This window comes from Chanos chanos, chromosome 1 (assembly GCF_902362185.1).
Source record: "Chanos chanos chromosome 1, fChaCha1.1, whole genome shotgun sequence".
NCBI lineage: Eukaryota > Metazoa > Chordata > Actinopteri > Gonorynchiformes > Chanidae > Chanos > Chanos chanos.
In genome coordinates, this window is record NC_044495.1 from 32,783,631 (window position 1) to 32,804,127 (window position 20,497).

At 41.7% G+C, this 20,497-nt stretch overlaps 1 protein-coding gene across 2 annotated transcripts; it reads left to right on the forward strand.

Annotated features, from left to right (window-relative positions):
- The first annotated feature begins 1,519 nt into the window (after window positions 1-1,519).
- On the forward strand, window positions 1,520-20,474 carry canx (calnexin). 2 transcript variants are annotated; one of them, XM_030767023.1, is made up of 15 exons: window positions 1,520-1,568; window positions 5,998-6,207; window positions 7,227-7,300; window positions 7,602-7,660; window positions 7,856-7,997; window positions 8,322-8,403; window positions 10,355-10,547; window positions 11,193-11,382; window positions 11,946-12,059; window positions 14,146-14,302; window positions 14,603-14,818; window positions 16,938-17,057; window positions 17,244-17,373; window positions 18,929-19,047; window positions 19,608-20,474. In XM_030767023.1, exons 2-15 carry the CDS (start codon window positions 6,001-6,003, stop codon window positions 19,665-19,667), a joined length of 1,863 nt encoding a protein of 620 aa, XP_030622883.1. In that variant the 5' UTR covers window positions 1,520-1,568; window positions 5,998-6,000; the 3' UTR covers window positions 19,668-20,474. The 2 variants fall into 2 exon arrangements, with proteins under 2 accessions (XP_030622883.1, XP_030622890.1); XM_030767030.1 differs by having other exon boundaries at window positions 17,247-17,373.
- Window positions 20,475-20,497: the final 23 nt, after the last annotated feature.

Below are 20,497 nucleotides of genomic sequence, written 5' to 3' on the forward strand. Positions count from 1 at the left end.
CAGGGTGATCCACCAAACACATAATAAGCATTTTAACTGAGAGCAGCATCCAAAATAAAAACCAAATAATCTCTTAATTTTATGCAATGACCATATAATGTTTTTTCATTGTACTTAAAGACACATAAAGAGACTGTTTTTAATATATCTGTTGGCTCTAAAAGAGGTTTTTGGTAAACCCTTCATCCTTGCCATCGCTAAAACGATTGCTGATGGGCACACAAGATGTGCAGATAGAAGGTTACAGTTAAATTTAGTTATTTAACAACTCCTTATTTGCCTCATCTTTTCCCCCTTTTATGATTGTAAGATGCACTGGAATGCATTGCCATTGTGATGTATTTTGTATCATGTAGATAATATATATACATATATACATATATATATATATATATATATATATATATATATATATATATATATATACACATATATATATATATATATATATATATATATATATATATATATATATATATATATATATATATATAATGATATCTTCTGTTGAATCTGTGAATTGTAATAAAGCCAAATTTAAACATGTGAGGTACATTTTTGGGGGTATGAGGGGTCAGGGGCAGACATATCTTTACTCAAGTTAATTTCAGTCCTTGCAAAGTGTTGTGACCTCTGCAGCCATTCTTAAACAATTTAGGAACACCTCATCCCAAAAGACTCTTCATCCCTGTTAATTCCCATAATTCTTCATGAATGTCTCCAAGATCTACAGTTACATTGACCCACAATGGTCCTGATCGTTGGCATTCGATTAGTGGATTGAGCGTTTGCACTGAATTGAAAATCAAATTATAGTTCATCGATGGTAAAGAAAAACACCTTTGGTCAGTCACAACTAAAATACTCTTGTTGCGCACTTCATTTGAATCACGCTGAAGAACAAGTAAAGGTTACTATAGGTGAGTGGCTCAGTTATTTATAAGGAATGAAATCTTAACACACGTCATTTCAGCGTATGTAGTGTAACTGAACTAGTGAGTTTGAAGTGGGGAGTCATTGGTATTGAAAGGGTTGAGAAGGAAAGACCAGTGATTAAGAGTATTACGATACTTGAGTAACACGGTCCTTAGATGATTAAACAGTAACAATGAGTTATAATAAAGAGTAATAACTATATATGTTTTCCGAATATATCTTAATAAGATAAACATAACAAGACAAATTTATTAGACAGCGAAGTTAACATCCAACCAGCCTTTAACGGATTTACAAAAGTAACCCTCATCTTTTCTGATAGAAAATTAATCTTCCCCCCACTTCCCTTTTCTTGTGCCAGCTGTGTAAGGTCCAATGAGCGTGTATTTCCTCCTACTTAAGGACCAATCATCGCTGTCCACGAGGTTCAGGTTGGAGGTGGAGATCACCCCCTTTGATAGACATATAAATAGAGCAATCAGAATTTGACAGTTCTCCAGAGGCGTAAACATTTTTATTACAGTAACCAATCATTGACACAGCAAGGTGGGACTACAGTTTCTGGATTCATCCTCCATAGTCACACGTGATCCGCTGTAGGTCCAGGCGGTTTGCTACATCTGAAAGCAGGGGTGAGTAGCCAACGATCAAATCATAGAATTGTATCAAACATACATTTAAAACGCCCATTTAAGTAATCAGCTTTAGACAGACTGAATACAGAATATGAATTTATGATCAGGATACGTGATTTTTGGTTCTCGATCACTATGTTACGACTTGGTAGACTGCGTCTCTCTGCAGTATAGTGGCCAGTCATGAGGCTAGTTGGTTCGCTAGCTTAATTGGCTAAGCTATTCGATACAGGTGTCATGTCAAACTGATAGGCCACAGCGAGATCGCAAAAGCAAATATGGTCATATGTGTGTAACTCCGGTCTTTGGAGTCGTCTGATGGATTACGACGATTTACACTGAATCGAATGCACAGCGAAACGTGGTTAAAATGGACAGTTACCTAATTTTGGAGGGGGGAGGGCAATCTCAAGTAGCTGAAGAAAGGATTGCGTGTTGCCTGACTGAAGTTAGATAGCTGTTCACTTGCACTGTTGGGATCAAATACTTAACGAATATTGAGCACAGAATACTGAATACTTAAGCTGTGTGTTCTCGATGTTCTAGTGGACATGCCTCTGTTTTATCTGAATATTTTAAGTACTGACAACAATTAGCCGTTGTCTCTCTCGGTCTCTGAGGTCGGACAGGAAGTAAATAACAAACAGGTCGCTCATGTCGTGTGATTTGGGTTGTGTCGTCGTCATAGTTCGAAATGTGGCTGCAATGTTCATGTATGGACTAAAGACTGCTTATTGTCCGGTAGTTTGGGAACGTAACCTAATGTTCCAGCCATACGTGACAGTTCAAATCTCTACGTGTCGGTTCTTCGCGCAGATGCTGAGCCTGGGAGACGTAATGTATCTCGAAACATCTCAAGTAATAGTAACTTGCATTCTATAACCTGCCAAACTGGAGAAGCACATTTTGTCCAACGAGTCTTGCTACTTCCGCTGTGGAGAACGGAAGGTACCCAGTAGCAGCTAGTTAGAGGTCAGACGTTCCTACAATAGTGTAACTCGCATGGCGTTAGAATTGTCGTACCATGAATATAAAGTGGTAGTATTTCAATACAACGCGAACGAAGCTCCCCGAGTTCATCTGACAAAACCGAGGTGCTTATTCAGTTGCCTTTACCACTCCGCAGACAAAACATGCATACTTTTGCTTTCTGTTGTTCGTATGGCGGTAAACAATAACTTGGGTAATAATTCGCGTTGTCAGGTTACGCATTACTTTTGCTACACTGGGAATTTGACACGCATATCCCAATATACTTTTAAAATAGCGATTTCCTGAAGGAGACTGTAGCCCTTTACCTATTTTTGCAGCTCGTTGTGCTTCGTGAGTGTTCATTTTAGACTCTGAACTCGTACAAAAATCGCATAGCATAACAGTATATCACGCATTCTTTGGCTAGTCATGTAGTTCAGAGAGCCTTCACATTCGCATTTCTTTGGTTTCCTGAGATTTCATCCAGTGTGGAGCAGCATTTGTGTTCTGTGGTCATCACAGAACACAGCACAAAGCTACACTCCCACTTTAAGGGGTCCAGATAAGACCCTTACCAATCTGAGACAGGGCAGTGGAGTGTCCAGGCTTATCTATGTGTGTAAGGCCATGTACTGACATCTGTCAGTAACAACCCACATGCCTCTTTGAGCTGAGTTTAATCTCAGCCACCCTGTAGGCACCACATGGTTTATAGTTAGCCTAACCACACAGGGTTCTGTCATGTAGAGTGTGCTTTTATACACTCATTTCAACCTGTACAGCTATGTGAGAAAAACTACGGCATTACAGTATATTGGAAGAATAAGAGACAAAGTATTCTCTGTGCTTATACTTTTCAGGGTTATTGATTGTCAGTAGATACAGTTCAGTAAGGATTGAAAGCAAATTGTAGATCTGACATTTTCTGTGACAGTAGATTACTGTGTGCTGTGATAGGACTGATGGAAGATGTCGGTCTTTAATCAGCCAAACCAGTTTTCTCTCCTGTCTTGCTCTCTCTCAGTTGATGGGCTAAGCATTTCCCTCTATCACCGACAGTTATCATTGAGCCCTCATAGCCCCCAACCCTGTCACACGCAGATCCAGCTCATCTGGTCCCCAAAGCTGCCCACCCCCACCTCCCTTCAGCACGTGTTCCTTTAACCCCCCTGTACCACACCCGGTCTCACTCACTCATTATCTAAGCCGTTTATCCTAATTAGGGTTGCGGGGGGTGCTGGAGCCTATCCCAGCATTCACTCGGCGAAAGGCAGGGGAACACCCTGGACAGGTTGCCAGTCCATCTCAAGGCACACCCGGTCTCCTCCGGCTTAAACCAGTCTGCCGGTTAGACTCATCCAAATCTCCCCTAACTCCACAATGGTTACATCCTGGCATGGTGCATCAGATGCCTGGGGCTCGGGGATGACTTTTCTATTGGCTGGTTTTGCGTCGCTGTGGAAACACACAAATCAGTGTTTGGAAATAGAGCCATATCAATGAGTGGAGGCACCAGCTGTTGGAGATGAAGCTGTCAGTCTGTCCAACAAGAGACATCTGCCTCAGCAGAGCAGGAAGGTCTCCTTCGCCTGGTACCATACTTCACTCCTTTTCTGTTAGCCTGTGAACATTAGCAAAGCTTCTAGCCCATACTACAATTCATTTACATAATTGTATTCATAAGTTTCAACAGCGTGTTACAGTCTTCAGTGTCTTTAATGCCTTTTGGATACTGTGACAAAGCCTTTTTTTTTTTTTTTTTTACGTTTGGTTAGCACACAATTTTACTTAAACATGTTGGCATATTATTAACATCTGCAACATAGAGGCTGCAATGGGATTTGTCACTATCTCTGTTATTTACATAACGAACATTAAAGCACAGTAGGGCTATTAAGATTAGAGTCATTGTTGGCTTTTATTGTTTGGAATGGTTTTGTCTTTGGAGTCTAAATGTGAGGAGTTCGTCATTGTCATTTGGATGAGTGACTTCACTGAGTTATTTAGGGTCTCATTAGTTGGGCATTGAACAATGCATCCCTCCCCCTTGCTCTTACATTATATCTCATCACACACACGAACATACACACCCACAGTATCCCACCTGTATGGACCTCCAGTGACCTAATCTCAAGGCTAAAGTCTGAGTGTGTGTTGTAGTGACTCTAGAGGCGATTGCTGTTTCCCCTCCTGCATGCTCTGTTCTTTGTGTTGCTGTCTAAAGGACTGGTTCAGGGTTTAGACTGTCCTTGAACACATCAGACACAGACACTATATAGAAGTGTCTGTAGACTCAATAGGCTTTAAGACGTATGCTTTCTCTTCAAGATGGCTTTGACCTGATGATTCAGGTTTTTATTGAGTGTTGCTCATGAAAAAAAAATTGTGCATATGAGTTTTTTGTTTTTCTCAAACATATATTGTGATCTTCAAAGGAAAAGAATGGGGATATCTAGCTTGACTATCACTTTACCTTTCACTTTTACAGGCACTCAATAACACTTTCAGTTGTGTGCACGAGCAGCATGTATTTTGTTTGAGTAAGTTGCCATGGCGATACGTTGCCAACAGATGCCATTAGTACTGCTGGCTTGTCTTAGCTAATCCCGAGGGTCTTAGTCTTACGAGGGGAACCGTCTGTGGGGTACGGCGTGAGTGTGAAAGCGTTTGAGGCGAAGTGGATAAGATACTTATAACGACTGTTTTGTTAGACAGTCGTCTCACAATGGGCGTTAGCTTTCGTAGCATTAGCTTTGCATTTTCGGTTGCTGCGTGCTAAGGTCAGCGTTTCATGAGGCGGATGTCGGGTCTGGTTTCCAGTCAGGACTAATTCAACCGACTACGCCCTTCGTTTTTACTCTCATCCTGAGATAAGGCATTGAAATTTAATTCGTCTCATGGAAGCCGAAGAAAGTATGAGGCTCTCAGCTATAATCATATACTCCCTGTCACTAGTGTTTTATGAAGAGGAGAAACACACTGTGAGTGAACAATGATAGTAATGGTCTGCATAGAAGATTCTAAACCCACTCAACAGTGTGTGTGTGAGTGTGTGTGTGTAGCCCAGCCACTTGGAGGTGTAATCTCATTGGCTTAAATCTCATTAGGGGAAAGGGGCTGAGGTTGCAGAACTCTCAGCCCCGTACCGTTGCTATGGTGATAGATGCAGGCAAGGCTGTAGGTTAGCAACATGGCCACAAAAGTAACCGCGATGAGGGTGTTTAATATTACCAGGGGGTCATAATCAGGGCTCTTAAGTGTGCCCAGAGGCAGACTTAAGACTACACAGCTAAACTCTTCTCCTCTTGGGAGAAAACCGTCGGCACAATAGCACTACAAATGGAATAGCTTATTCTTGAGTAGTTTCCTCATCAAAGGAAGTCCTTAGTTTACCTTCTGTCTATCCCCTCATTTGTAAATCTCTCTAACTCTCTCTCTCTTTCTCTCTGAGCAGGCTATGGAGCTGAAGGTGCGATTGTGTGTGTTGTTACTGGCTCTGAGCTGGTGTGTGACACTCATGGGGGAGGTGCGAGCTCAGGAGGAGACAGACGACTCCGAGCTCGATGTGGAGGATGAAGTTGGGGACATGGGAGAGGACTTGGACCTGGATACAGAGGCAGAAGAGGAACAGGAGAAAGCCCCCACACCACCTCCTGCACCTGCTGTAAGACTCTCATCAACCTAACTATAAGCTTCAGCTACACTCTGCTCACCTAGGCCAGTGTTTCTCAACTCTCAACCAGACAGCACATTGCTTAATACCAGCGTATCTAGTTGAGGAACTGAAGAGCTGTAAGATCAGTAGATAAGAAGAATGAGATGTAATAACACTGGATTATAGCAAATGATCAAAAGTGTGTTGTCTTGTGGATTAATAATCACTGTTGTGGCTTTGTAATCAGAAACGTGTGCCAAATTGTACACACATGCAACAAGAATAGGCTTTTCACTCTTCAGTCACAAAGAAAATGAGAAATAATACTATAAAGGTATTGAGTAGAAAAAAAGAATGTGAAATAAATAACCTGCTTAGTACGTGTTTAGAAAATTTTAATTGGAGCAGAAATGCTTGCACCCACCGTGCTCTCTAAGAGCAGACAAATCCTCTTAGATCAGAATAAGTCAAACTCTTTAGGGTTCAGTCACATTTTCTCTTCACACTCAGAGCTTTCTGTGTCGTGTTACACGCTCTCTCTCTCTCAGGGGTTTAGATTACAGTTTGAATAAACAGCACTAACTGAGATCTGTGTGATGACGGGCAGCGGAAGCCTCCGGGCTTTCGTCCCCTGGCGGCTGTGTAATTTGTGTTGAGGCAGTGGAGCTGTGGAGCTGTTAACCTAGTGACCTATTAACCAGCTCATTAAACCTTCACCAGCCAACCAGACTGACCTGCACTTTGGAATGAGGACAGATTCTTGTTGATGCATTCAAAAGGATTTGAATAGCAAATGAGTGGATATAGAACAAAATTTCTTGACATTTTAACTCGAAATGCAGAAACATTGAACTTTCAGCTCTAATATTCCTTGTCATCTACCCGGTGTTTGTGTGGCAAAATGATCCTCTTTGAACAAAGTGGTATTTTCAGACTCACAGTGGGTTCAGTCAGTCAGAGTGTAATCAAAAGACCCCCATTCAACTAGGCTAATCATTTCTCTCTCTCTCTCTCTCTCCCCTCTCCAGGTGACCTATAAGGCCCCTGAGCCAATGGGAGAGCACTATTTTGCTGAATCATTTGATAAAGGCACCCTGGATGAGTAAGGCACTTTCATCATCTGGGGCGTATTCCAGAAAACTGGTTTAGTGAAAACTCGAGAGTTAGTTAACTCAGAACAACTAGTAAACTTCCTAATAGAAGAGCCCTGTGGCTTTGTTTTGCTAGGAGAATGAAGCCGTAGGGCTCCTTTATTAGGAGATTTACTACTTACTCTGGGTTAACTAACTCTGAGTTTTCACTAAACACGCTTTCTGGAGTAACCCCCCTGGTCTGGTCTATGAACTTAATTTTAGAGAAATGAGAGTTCTTGACCGTTTAAAATTTCACTTCCTTTTTTTCAGCTGGGTTTTATCAAAAGCAAAGAAAGATGACATTGATGAAGACATCGCCAAATATGACGGTAAGCTCCAGAGTGTAACAGGATCAGCTGTTTTGGCTAAACGTTTACAGTTTTGTTGTTTATCTCTATGACTGATAAATGATGGTGTATGTGACATGATTTGTTCACATTGATGGATAGTGTAAGAAAGGAGAAGTGCAGCGAGTTAAATCTGATTGGCTTGTGTTTGTGCCTCATTGTGATTGGCTGATACAGGTAAATGGGAGGTGGAGGAATTAAAGGATAACAAACTCCCTGGCGATAAAGGACTTGTGTTGAAATCCAGAGCCAAACACCACGCCATTTCTGCCCTGCTGCTGCGGCCTTTCACCTTTGACACTAAACCCCTCATCGTCCAGTGAGTACACACACAGACAAAAATACACCCCTTCTTAAAACTTTTTAATTTCTGACGTGTTTCTCATTACTGCAGTGACTACACTCAGAGAGGACACATACTCACCAGACATTGCACTACCCCCCTCTCTCTCTGTCTCTCTCTCTCTCTCTCTCTCTCTCTGTCTCTCTCTCTCTCTCTTTCTCTTTTTTCCTTAGTCAAATTTGACTTTAATCCTCCAGCAGACACTCAGATATGCATTCAGGCCTGTGTGTCTGTGTGTGTGGTTTGAGGCTTATTTGGTCATAGACCATAAGTGAACAGACACTCTTGTCCTCCATTCAGGTACGAGGTGAACTTCCAGAGTGGCATCGACTGTGGGGGTGCTTACGTCAAGCTGCTCTCCCAGACCCCCGACCTTGACCTGGTAAGTTCCCTGCTGTGTGTGCGTGTGTGTGAGTGAGCGAGAGTGAGAAACACACTGAGGCAGTGTGAGTGTGTTTATGTGAATATTTCAGGAAACTACTTGTGTACTCAGAGCTCACTCCAGGACAGTTTAACTTTATGTTAAGTTCCTCTGTACATGCAGTAAAAACTCTGTACATGAATTAAGAACTGATCTAATCTCATAATGTGAGTCAGGCCATAGACCTGTGAAACCATCTGAAAACTCCCCTGTATTTTCCAGGAAACCAAACTGAATTATTCCACCTCTGAATCATATAGATAGATTATTAATGCATGACCACATCTAAGCTCTTTATACAGAGCAGAGTCGGACCAGACTTGGTCTTCTCGCAGCCGTCTTAATGAATGGCTGTTTTGTTACAAGCCGTGGGTATGAGGGGTGGAAATAACAAAAATGGATTGATAAAAATGGAGGTGATGAAAATGCATGTGAATTGAAAAACAGAGCGGTAAAAATGGATGTGAAATAAAAAATAGCGTGATAAATTATTAAGTGATTTAATCAAATCGGCTTTAATTTAAACAGTCGAGATATGAAGAAAACAGAGCCGTGTTTCATCATTTTCATTCATCATTCACTGTGTCCCCACTGACGAGCTGGTTGAGCTTTTGGCTCAATCTTGCAGGGAGCTGAGGACGTGGTGCCTCTGCTCGGAGGCTGAAATTAAGGCGGCAAGTTCTTCCCTCCTCGCAGATTTCACGTATCGATATATCAGGTCTCGTGCGAGCAGCTCACGAGCAGGCAGGCCTGCAAATTGAGAGCCAAAAACTCGATCAGTTCATCAGTGGACATGGTCTTTGGTTGACATTTTGGGCAGAAGTAGCAAAAATTGCTTGCTGTAAATGATAAATGTCAGTCGAGTTGATTATCAGAGCAGCACTGTTTGAAATAAAATGTCAATCAAGGTTATCAAATCAGTTGACAATTTATCACTCTCTTTTTCAATTCACATACATTTTCATTATCACCTCCATTTTTATCAATTAATTTTTGTTACTTCCACCCTTGAGGCTACTTTCCTTAAATGATAAATGGCAGTTTTGTATAGTGAATGACGAATGAAAATGATGAAACATGGCTCTGTTTTCAGCATATCACAACTGTTTTAATCAAGTCAGCTTTAAATTAATGAAATCACTTGATAATTTATCACTCTATTTTTCATTTCACACCTATTTTTACTGCTGTATTTTTCAATTCACATGCATTTTCATCGCCTCCATTTTTATCAATTAATTTTTGTGACTTCCACCCCTCATATGTGGGAGCAGTATGCTATAGAACAGTTATATAACTGTTACGGTGTAGGCAGAACATAGAACAACCCCCCCGCCCCAAAACTCTTTCTGGTGGGTGGACTTTTTTACCAGGGTAAAAAGAATGGAACATTCTGTCTTTTGAATATTTTAAAAATGTCCCCTTTTTACGCATTAGCGCAACCCACAATAATAAATGTGGGACAGAAGGTTGAATATGGAGTAGGCCAGTGGGGGTAACTTCTTAAAACTGACTGAGCATTATGGGTTTGTAGGCCAGAGAACTTGTCATTTACTGTAGCTGATAAACACTGAACCGCTTCTATGATTATGATATGACTGGTCAGACAAGTTTACCAGATTTCAAATTTAGGTCGTCTTTGGACTAGTCTGTCCACTGCAATTTTTGTCAACACATCACTCTGCTCCTCTCTTGACATTTACCCTTTCATTTTAGTGATGAGAGTTCTTCTGAAGTGATGTTTGTTCTTCTAAATGACATCTATAAATCTTTCTACATACACTTTGTGTTACACTGTTGTGAAAGGAAGTGAGAAATATTCCGCTCACTTCATACTATTTAAAGATGCCTTCGCCTGTTTGTATCATAAAATGGCCTCTTTGAACACACCCTCTTTGTCTTTCTCTTCTAGGATCAGTTTGTGGATAAGACTCCATACACCATCATGTTTGGTCCAGACAAGTGTGGAGAGGACTACAAACTCCATTTTATCTTCAGACATAAGAACCCTAAGACTGGCGAATATGAGGAGAAACACGCCAAGAAACCTGACTCAGACCTGCGGACGTACTACACTGACAAAAAGACCCACCTCTACTCTCTAGGTAGGAGAGCGCCACTACTCGCTGATTCATACACTCAGGCTTAATGTGTGTGGTGCATTTCGCAGTTTCACCACACCACAATCTGATGTCCTTACCAGGCTTAAAGTTGTACTGAAGGTAAAATGAGGGTAAAGCCAAGAGGAATACTGCAATATAGTAGTAGTAGTAGTAATAATAATAATAATAAAAAATAATAATATTATCATTATTATTTTTATTACTATTATTATTATTATTACTATAATAATTATAATTATAATTATATACAATAATTAAATGATGATGTGCCAAGCCTCTCTCCCTCCCTCTGTATCTCTTGCACCCCATTCACACCGACACACTTAACAGTAACACTTAACAGTACTTAACAGTTTACAGTATGATTGCCTTTAATTCCTGAACTTTGGTCAGTAATAATAATAAATGTGGTCCCGCCTTGCTAGACGGGCACTGCAGTAGTAAGGACATCTGGTTTTAAAGCCACACTATGGATCAGTTGAGTAAATGATTAGGCACTGGATGTGAACAGAGTCTACTGATCAGAAATCAGCTATTGAATACAGTGTGTCTAATGAGTGGGTTAAGGAGCCAAGCTCTACTATTCAGTGTGTGAAATCACATGTCTGCTGTCTGTGCTCTCCACAGTGCTGAATCCTGATAACAGCTTTGAGATCCTTATCGACAATACTGTGGTGAACAGTGGTAACCTGCTGAACGACATGACCCCACCAGTCAACCCACCAGCGGAGATTGAAGATCCAGATGATCATAAACCTGAGGATTGGGACGAGAGACCCAAAATCCAGGACCCAGATGCAGTGAAACCTGAGGACTGGTGTGTGTATATGCTGTCATATGCGTGCGTGCGTGCGTGTGTGTGTGTGTGTGTGTGTGTGTTTTACAGCAGCGACACTGAGGAACATTGTGTCATTAGGTGAAGGGCTCAGATGTCATACTGGGAGAGATCTGTTGTGTGGCAGGAGATTTGATTTGATTTCATTAGATCATTTTACACCTGTAGCCCATTTGTTTCCATCAGTGGAAAATTTTTAGGTTTTCAAACACAGGCTGCCACATTAAGTAGCTGAATGTGCACTGCTTGAAAAAAATAAAAGGTGTTAATTGTCAGTAGTAGAATAAAAATATCTGGCAGTGTAAACCTTCTCATAAAAATATTTTCTGAGGTGAGAAATTGACAGAGCAAGTGCTTTGGTATTTATTGAAAAAATCCTATGTTGTGCTCTGTACAGCAGAATTCAAATGATACAGTGAAAATAAATATTTGGCTGGATTGTCCGGGCCGTAGAAGGAGAATGCTCTATGAGATGAAGTTTTAGAGTGTAGGCATATGTTTACACACATGGCTGTTCTTTGCTAAACACTCTCTCTGCGTGTCAGGGATGAGGACGCTCCGGCGAAGATTCCAGATGAAGATGCCGTGAAGCCAGACGGCTGGCTGGACGATGAACCTGAATACATCGGCGATCCAGACGCCCTCAAACCGGAGGACTGGTAACTACCAAAAATCATACCTGCACGTTTGTACTCAGAGTTGAAGCTATATTTACTGGGACAGTTCTATTAGAAATGAGTATGTCAGGAGTGTAAGATGATCTAAGACAGCCCCTTTTGGAACTGGTGAGGAATGCAAACAACAGGATTTAAGGAGAGAGCCAGTCTTCATCCCTGGGCAAGGAGACAAATGTAGAGCAGAACCACACTTGCACAGAGGTGTTGTGTGACACTTAGAGAACATGTGAACTGATCCAGATTTTATAACTGTGTTCCCAGACACTTCTAAATCAGAATCAGAATCCGATTTATTTATGTTAACACACACACAAGGAATTTGGTTCCGGTCGATGGTGTCTCTCTAGTACTAAAGGCATATACAGACAATGACATGTTATTTACAGACCAGAATACACAATATACAAGCAATATACAGACAATTTGAGACATCAATATACATAAAGTGGGTGTGGAAGTGCAAACAACAGTAATGTGCGTCACATATGTGGGTGGTGCAAACAACATATTCTCTCATCATTCTTCTTATTAAAACTACTGTTGGCTAGATATGATGTTGTATGTTGGTCAGAATTATTATTGCAGACTGATTACTGTACTAGGACATAGGATCTTGCTAAAGAAACCACAGTATGTCTATATAGATACGTTTAAGATACAGATATTCTTAACTACGGCTTGAGAGACTGATATGTGTGGAATTATGTGAACAGTCCTGTCTAAGTTGAATGGGTTCAGGGTTCATTTATGTTTGTCCTCCAGCCTCCATGTTTTACTATAATCGAGGTTTCATAAGTTAGCATTGTTATAGGAGAGTTTAGATTCTCTCACGTCCCAAAGGGGAAGGGTCTTCCTTTTTTTTTTCTTTTTTCTTTTTTTTAAACTGAGAAGGTTATTACATCAACTTGCACTCCAAACCTGACCTGCCTCAGAGCACTTTAAATTGAATCCAGGGCCTCTGAGAACACATAAACTCTGGCATTTCAAACTTGACACTCATGTAAGAATGTACATGTGATTATTTAACACTCTTGGACAATATTACATAACTGAAATAATATTATGAAATAAATATTACATAAAAGTAATGAAAAAAGAAGGATCAGAATGTACTTTGTTAAAATAACAAATAATGAAAGAAAGAGAACCCAAGCTGAAAGCGATAAATTAAATTGAACTTATCACTGTTACCACTGGCTTGTGTGGGCTTCTTTAAGCCTTACACAGGGCTGGCGGGGTCAGAGGAGGAGGCCAGGGGAGTCCCACTGTGAAGGGAATTCCCCAGGACAACTATGACTCAGAGTCACCTACTCACCAGGGTGGAGTCAGAGGATGTAGGACTCCTCTGTCTTCCTCCTCTCATTTCTTCTCCTGTTTGCATTTAGGAGTGCCCCTTAGTCTGGGGCATCCTGAGGGAATTTTTTATCACACGCTTAAAGCTTTGAATCCTTATTTAGTAAGTGAGTATTGACATTGGAATTTGCACATTTACACGGTGTGCCTTTTCTCCCCACACCTACTCATTGTCTTGGCAGCAGTAACCGTACTGTTTTTTTTTTTGTTGTTGTTGTTTTTTTTTTTACTTTTACAACAGTTTTCACTTCACTAGAGCCCTCCATAATACTCTGTTGCTCTTCTTCACCAAAACCCTCCATAATACTCTATTGCTCTTTTTCACCAATGTAGACTGCTCCAGTTTTTTCCTTTTTTGCGCTCTGTGTTACACCCTTCTACTGATGGGGGCAAATATTGTAGCTGAGTTGAACGAAAATGAGTTGATTTAACTCGTCATTCGCCAGTTGCGACATAGGTTGAACCCGGTGGTTTAGCAAAGCCAGATAACTTGAAGCTCAGGGTGTTTTTAAGCTCGATTTGTGACACAGCCCTGTGAACTCGAGGGAAGCTGTACTCTTTGATGCTCCAGATTTCTGTCCAAATTCAATTATATCCCATCCCCAGGGCAGGAAGAAAGAAGATTAGTAAGATGGAAATGAGTCTTTGAAATTGCTCACCCTCTCTCTCTCTCTCTCTCTCTCTCTCTCTCTCTCCCCCTCTCTCTCTCTTTCAGGGATGAGGATATGGATGGTGAGTGGGAGGCGCCACAGATCCCTAACCCCGCCTGCGAATCCGCCCCCGGCTGTGGAAAGTGGGAGAGGCCAATGATTGACAACCCTAACTACAAGGGCAAGTGGAAGCCCCCCATGATTGACAATCCTAATTATCAGGTAACCGCAGACCCCAAAAGAGCAAAATCAAAACACATTTCCAGTACCCTGACCAGCCAGTCAAACCCAGTCTTACCACTCATCAATAGAGGAGGATGAACAGTCCATGTGTTACGTTCCTGTGGAGGACCAATTTTATTTTAGCTTGATCTAACTAAATAATAATTTTTCCATTATGGGAGTTAATAAGCTGTTAACTGCATATGATAGAAGGCATACACGATGAGATGCTGGTACAAATGAAATGAGCAGGTTGTTAGTGAGGCTAAGAGAACATTCGATTTGTGGTGGATTTTCTAGGGTGTGTGGAAGCCCAGGAAGATTCCAAACCCAGACTACTTTGAGGACCTGCACCCATTCCGCATGACTCCCTTCAGCGCCATTGGCCTGGAGCTCTGGTCCATGTCGTCTGACATCTTCTTCGACAACTTCTTCATCACCTCCGACCGTAACACAGCGGAGAAGTGGGCCAACGACGGCTGGGGTTTGAAGAAAGCGGCTGAGGGAGCTGCAGAGGTGAGGCGCTTTTTTTTTTTTTTTTTTTAATCCTCTCATTGTTTCTTTCCTTTCTTCTCCTCTCACATATGTTGTTTTTATCTGTCTATATATACACCTTTCACTCAGTTGCACTGCCTTTTACCACACTGTTGGTGGTTTCAATCTTTTTCTCCTTCATCATGTCTTTTTTTTTTTTTTTCTCCTTGCTCTCTCTCACTCTCCCTGACTTGTGGAAGATTCATTGCAGTGCTGTGTATGGTAACGGGTTGCAGTGTGGTTTTCAGTGGGACTGTAGGAGTTGATTAGTTTAGCAGAGTCTCTGGTCTCAGTCACTGTGTGACTCCTGAGAGCCTGTTTCCACTCAGAGCCTCCAGGCTTTTCCCACACTGCCACACATCCAGCCTAACCAGACACGTTCCTCAGCAGGGCGTGGACAGTCCCCCTGTCCCCAGACACACACACACACACACACACACACAAACACACACACACACGCTTTAAACACCACCCCTTAATGCTGTTCTCCTTCCCAAACACTCTCACACAAACCGCAGCTCCTCAATGCTCCCCGCCCCCTTTCGCCAGAGTAACCTCTGCGTTCCTGAACTGATGGGAAAATATGACGAAGTCAGTATCTACTCATATGCTTTTATAATCTGGAGGTGGAGTAAGCAGTCTGATTATGGGGTGTAAATCTTCTTGGTATTCCTGAAAAATATTCCATAGTTTTCTAGCAAAACAGCAGCATGGCCTTATTTTCTGCCGAGTCATTAAGTGACCTTGTCTTTGTGCTGTAGACTCATTGGTTCTGACTGCATGTGCTTTTCACTCCCACGGACGAGAGTTTTCTGACGAGCGTCTGTCAGCTACATAAACTTTTCAACATCAGTCATCGTAGTTTAAATCGTTTAGATAAACAGTTTCTTCTTTAACTAGAACAGGTTTGTTTTGATTTTGCTGTTGTCCTTGTGATGTTGCATAATGAATTGTGTTCATTGCCTTGAGCCAAAGTTTTCTCACTGTTCGACTCGGAGTCTTTTATTGTTAAAAATCTAAAGAATTTGCAACAAAAGTAAAGAGTCTCCAGATTGTTTTGGTTTTATTACTCCTTTGTAGTAAAATGTAGATTACTGAAATGAGAAAGATGCTAAGCCAGGCAAATGAGAGAACATGAACAGAAATGTAGATTTGGAGGAGGGAAAAAGTGCAGGAGCAGAAGTGTAACTTTTCGAGTGTGAACTGGTATGAGAATGAAGCACAGGGCTAATTTTAGAGTTTTTGGGTAGGAGCTCTGTGTTGCCTGAGTGGTGTTTTTGAGGGGGCGGGAGAGCGCTGGTTTCTAAGTTTGGATAGTTACTAAGTGTCTGCAGAGATTAGCCTGTATTTGGCCACCTTTCATGAGAATTCCTGCTGCACTGACGCTTTTTCTCTCCAAAGGTGAATTCCACGCATTCCTGACGTGTTTGGCTTAAGGACCAGCCTCACTCTCAAAGTCTCTCCCTCCCACTACAACAGCTAACATAACAATGCTCTGCTTACACACACACTGCTGTTTTCTCTCTGCGTGCGTGCGTGCGTGCGTGTGCGTGTGTGTGTGTATGCGTGTGTCTGAGAGAGAGAGAGAGAGAGAGAGAGAGAGATTGAGTAAGTGAGAAAAATGTTCCATGAGTTTTGGAGTTGAATATGTGACCACCACCTGCTGGCTAGGAGAAGGATAGCTTTGTTAAAAGAATTTTTCCGTGGGAGTAGGTGGATTGCACGGGGGTTGATCTGATGAACCCGTGTTTCTGTCTGGCTGCAATTTTGTAGACACAGAATGACTGAGTACTGCAGTATGTCCCATGTTTACTGTATGGTTAAGTGGTTTGTGTGAGTGTGTGTGTGTGTGTGTGTGAGAGTTAGAGAGGTCCTACTGACTGTATGTGTGTGGTCTCTAGGCTAGCCTGGTATCCTAAAAGATACTTGTAGGGGTGTGTGTGTGCTGGCAAGGCGGGTGGGTTCTACTGACTCTGTATGTGTGTGTGGTCTCTCTAGCCTGACCTGGTATCCTATATGACCCTTGTATGGTTTAGTGGATGTGTGTGATGCTAGACTGACTGTGTGTGTGTGTGTGTGTGTGTGTGTGGTTTTTTTCCAGCCTGGCCTGGTGTCCAACATGATTACGGCGGCAGAGGAGCGGCCCTGGCTCTGGGTGATCTACGTCCTGACTGTGGCTCTTCCTCTCGTCCTCTTCATCGTCTTCTGCTGCACGGGCAAGGTGAGGAGGAGAGAGAGAGAGTGTGTTTGTATACATGTGTGCAAATGTGTCACAACTTCATTATGGCTTATTTTCATGTGGGAAGTGTTTTCTTACGTTAGAGGTCACATGACTTCACAGTGCAAGCCTGAATGAATGGCGGTCGTCATATGTGAGTATAACTCTGCTCTTTCCTCACATTTACAGAAGAAGCCAGATACGGCTGCATCCTACAAGAAAACAGATGAACCACAGCCTGATGTGAAGGAGGAAGAGGAGGAGAAGGCAGATGAGGAGGAAGAGGAGGGGGAGGAGGCGAAGGGGGAGGAGCAGACAGGTAAGCCACAATTAAATATCTCGCACTCATTTAATGAATATGCTGTTATTACAATGGACCATTCTTGAATGGTGGTAATAGTAATGAAGGGTTTGTACAGTGTAGCTCACAGCAACCTGTAAAACGGTTTAACTGTCATTTGAGTTTGCAATAGTTCACACAGGTTATCCCGCTCATCCACAACACACACTCTTTGGACCACACTGAAACCTAACTGTTTCTTCAAAAAAAAAGTGCATTACAGCTCAGTCATCATTTGTGATCATTTTTCTGAGAATTGTCCAATGTCAGACACATTTTAAATGCTGAGCTACTTCAAATAGCTGCGTAATTCACTGACAAATTATAAAACTAATGTTGATTTTCCAACTTCATTCACAAACCAGCTTGTATCTTGTCCCTATCGCAATATCCCCCATGTGGTGATGAATTAAGCTGAAATGATCTCTTCAGAATGTAACAGAAACTAAATGAAAGTTTGCGCATAATTCAGTATTTGACAGCTGAAGACCTCCAATTTACCTAATTCACAATTAACAAAAATGATCATTTGATTTCTAGTAGAGTGTGTTGCTTTTTGACAGAGTGATGAACATTGCCTGGTTGTGAAGACTTGACATGGCTTTTGCTGTGTCATAGTTGAGCTTTATTGTAGGGTATTGACATCTTTTCTTCGATTAAGAACAGGCATGCCTTTTTTGGCTTGCACCCGCTCATGGTTTTTAAAAACAGATTGCATTTGCCCAACCTAAAATGATCAAAAACAACAACCAAAGCCAACCTGAATGCGCTGGACAATAGTCAGACCTTTCTCTCTGAAACATTCAGCAAAATATACTCCTTTTGAAAGACCTCCTGTCATTAGGCATATCACAAGGCAATGAAACACACAACCTGTTCTGCCTTTTAAACGTTACGAGATGAAATTGAACAAATTTAAACACAGCCTCAACATAAAACTCGGAGTTCAGCATTTTCTATTGGAACATTAGTCTGTAGTGACTGTGAAGGCTCTGTGAACTGGTTCAGACTGTTTGACATGACGTACCTCATGCTGCTCTCTTCAGTTGGCCTGTGCAGCTCATCTAACTTCTCCTCCCTCACGCAACTCTTTCGTCCTGCTCTCCTCTTACTCTTCACCTTTCCCTCTCATAGTGTCACTGTAATGGCTCTCAGGTCTCCCAACGACGTTATTATTTTGCTTGACACATAGCCAAATATTTCCCTGTCGCACGTCTTTAAAAATGCAATGTGCACCGTTCAGAGAAAAAGAAGAAAACCGTTATACGTATCATTAACATACATTATTGAAATGTCTAAAAAATCTGAAACCAGAAATGGACAGACTAGCTGATTGGTTGATTCACAGCTGGAGAAAAAAGGTTTGTCCAGTCAGCACAAAGCTTTAAAGACTCTGCTCCAACACCGTTATTGTTCTTTCAAGCATCTGCCCACTCCTATTGAACCCAATCCAAAGGCTCCTCTCTACTTAGCTCGGCTAAAATACTGTTGCCAAGTATAACTGGGTTTGTTTGTTTGTTTGACTTTTCATCAGAGGAGAAGAACAGTGATGCTGAGGAAAGCCCTGAAGAACCAGCGGCTAAGGAAGAGGAAGAGGCAGAGACAAAGGAGGAAGATGATGATGATGATGATGATGATGATAAAACGGATGAGGTAAGAAGAGCAGAATGACAATACTCTAGACGAAAGTGGGCGAGGGGAGTCTAGCTTTCTCTCATTGCAGTACGTGTACAGGCACTCCAGTTCTAAGCATTGTATCTACGGTGCAGACTTGTGTTCACTGGCAGCTGATTAAGTGATTTTTAAAAGTTCACTTTGAGGTACAGAAAAAAAAAGAATACAATCTAGGTAAAATGCATACTGTTGACAAAGGAACAGATGTTCACACAATGAGAATTAAATTTAGAAAACTGTTGTTGTGGTTGTTATTGTCAATAAGCCTTCTGCTTGCTAGTCTGTGATAGTATGGTTTACTTTATGTATTCTAATGTGAACATGAGTTGGATAATTATAAGGAGAATATGGTGATCTCAGTCCTACAGCCTTTGGTAAACATGATTAATGGGGATTTTTTTATGGAATGTGTCTTGGAGCAAACTAACACACAGTGTCTTTGAAAGGTGTGTGTGTGTGTGTGTGTGTGTGTGTGTGTGTGTGTGTGTATGTGACTTTAGTATCTCACTGTTCTTTCTCTTCTCGTTGCATCTTCACAGAAACAGGAAGAGGACGTTCTGAGAAGGTCTCCCAGAAACAGGAAACCAAGAAAAGACTGATGGACTTCCCTCTACTCTCCCATCTCCCGTAACCCCATCTCTCCTTTCCTTTCCGGGGCCTGTTCCCTCTCTCCTTTCATCCTCCCTCTCCTCCTCCCTACCTCTCTCCTGGCCCCTGGTCTTCTGCTCCATCCTCACCTGAAGTGACAACAGAAGGAGCGCAAGAATCAGCCGTCTGCTGCATGAGCAACGGAAAAGCAATCACCAACTCGAACTGGACTGACGACGACGATGGTTATAATCATGACGACGACGACGACGACGATGATGATGATGATGATGATGATGTTGAAGATTATGTTGATGAATAGAATAGAAACTTATTACTTTGCTATACTAAAAGGAAAGAAGTCAAGTTTATCATTCCCTAACTGTGCAGCTGACGCTAACTGTCTGAACCCTCCCCCCAACCCTCCCACTTCCTAAACTCCTCCGCTCTCTGTCGCTCACAGACTCCTCTGCCTGTCTCAACCATCCAAACAGTATTCATCAACTAGGAATTATGGGAACACTACAGCTCAGAGAGATTATACACACCTGGCATTGTGCCAGCCTATAGGTAGACAGGTTCATGCATTTATCTGCATCAAAGGGGAAATCAGAGAATAAATCAAATGGCCATATGGAGGTGGTTTGTTTTGTTTTTGTTTGTTGTTTTCTTTTTAAATTTGTTTATTTCTTTTTTGAAGGTGTAACAAAAAAAAAATGAAATTTCAGTCTGTTGCCAGCTTAACACCTTTGTGAACTCAGTGCTTTACACTGTTGGTGTACATCTGAGTTAAAGAAAATAAAAACCCCATGAAGAGATTTCATTACCTTTTTTTCCATTC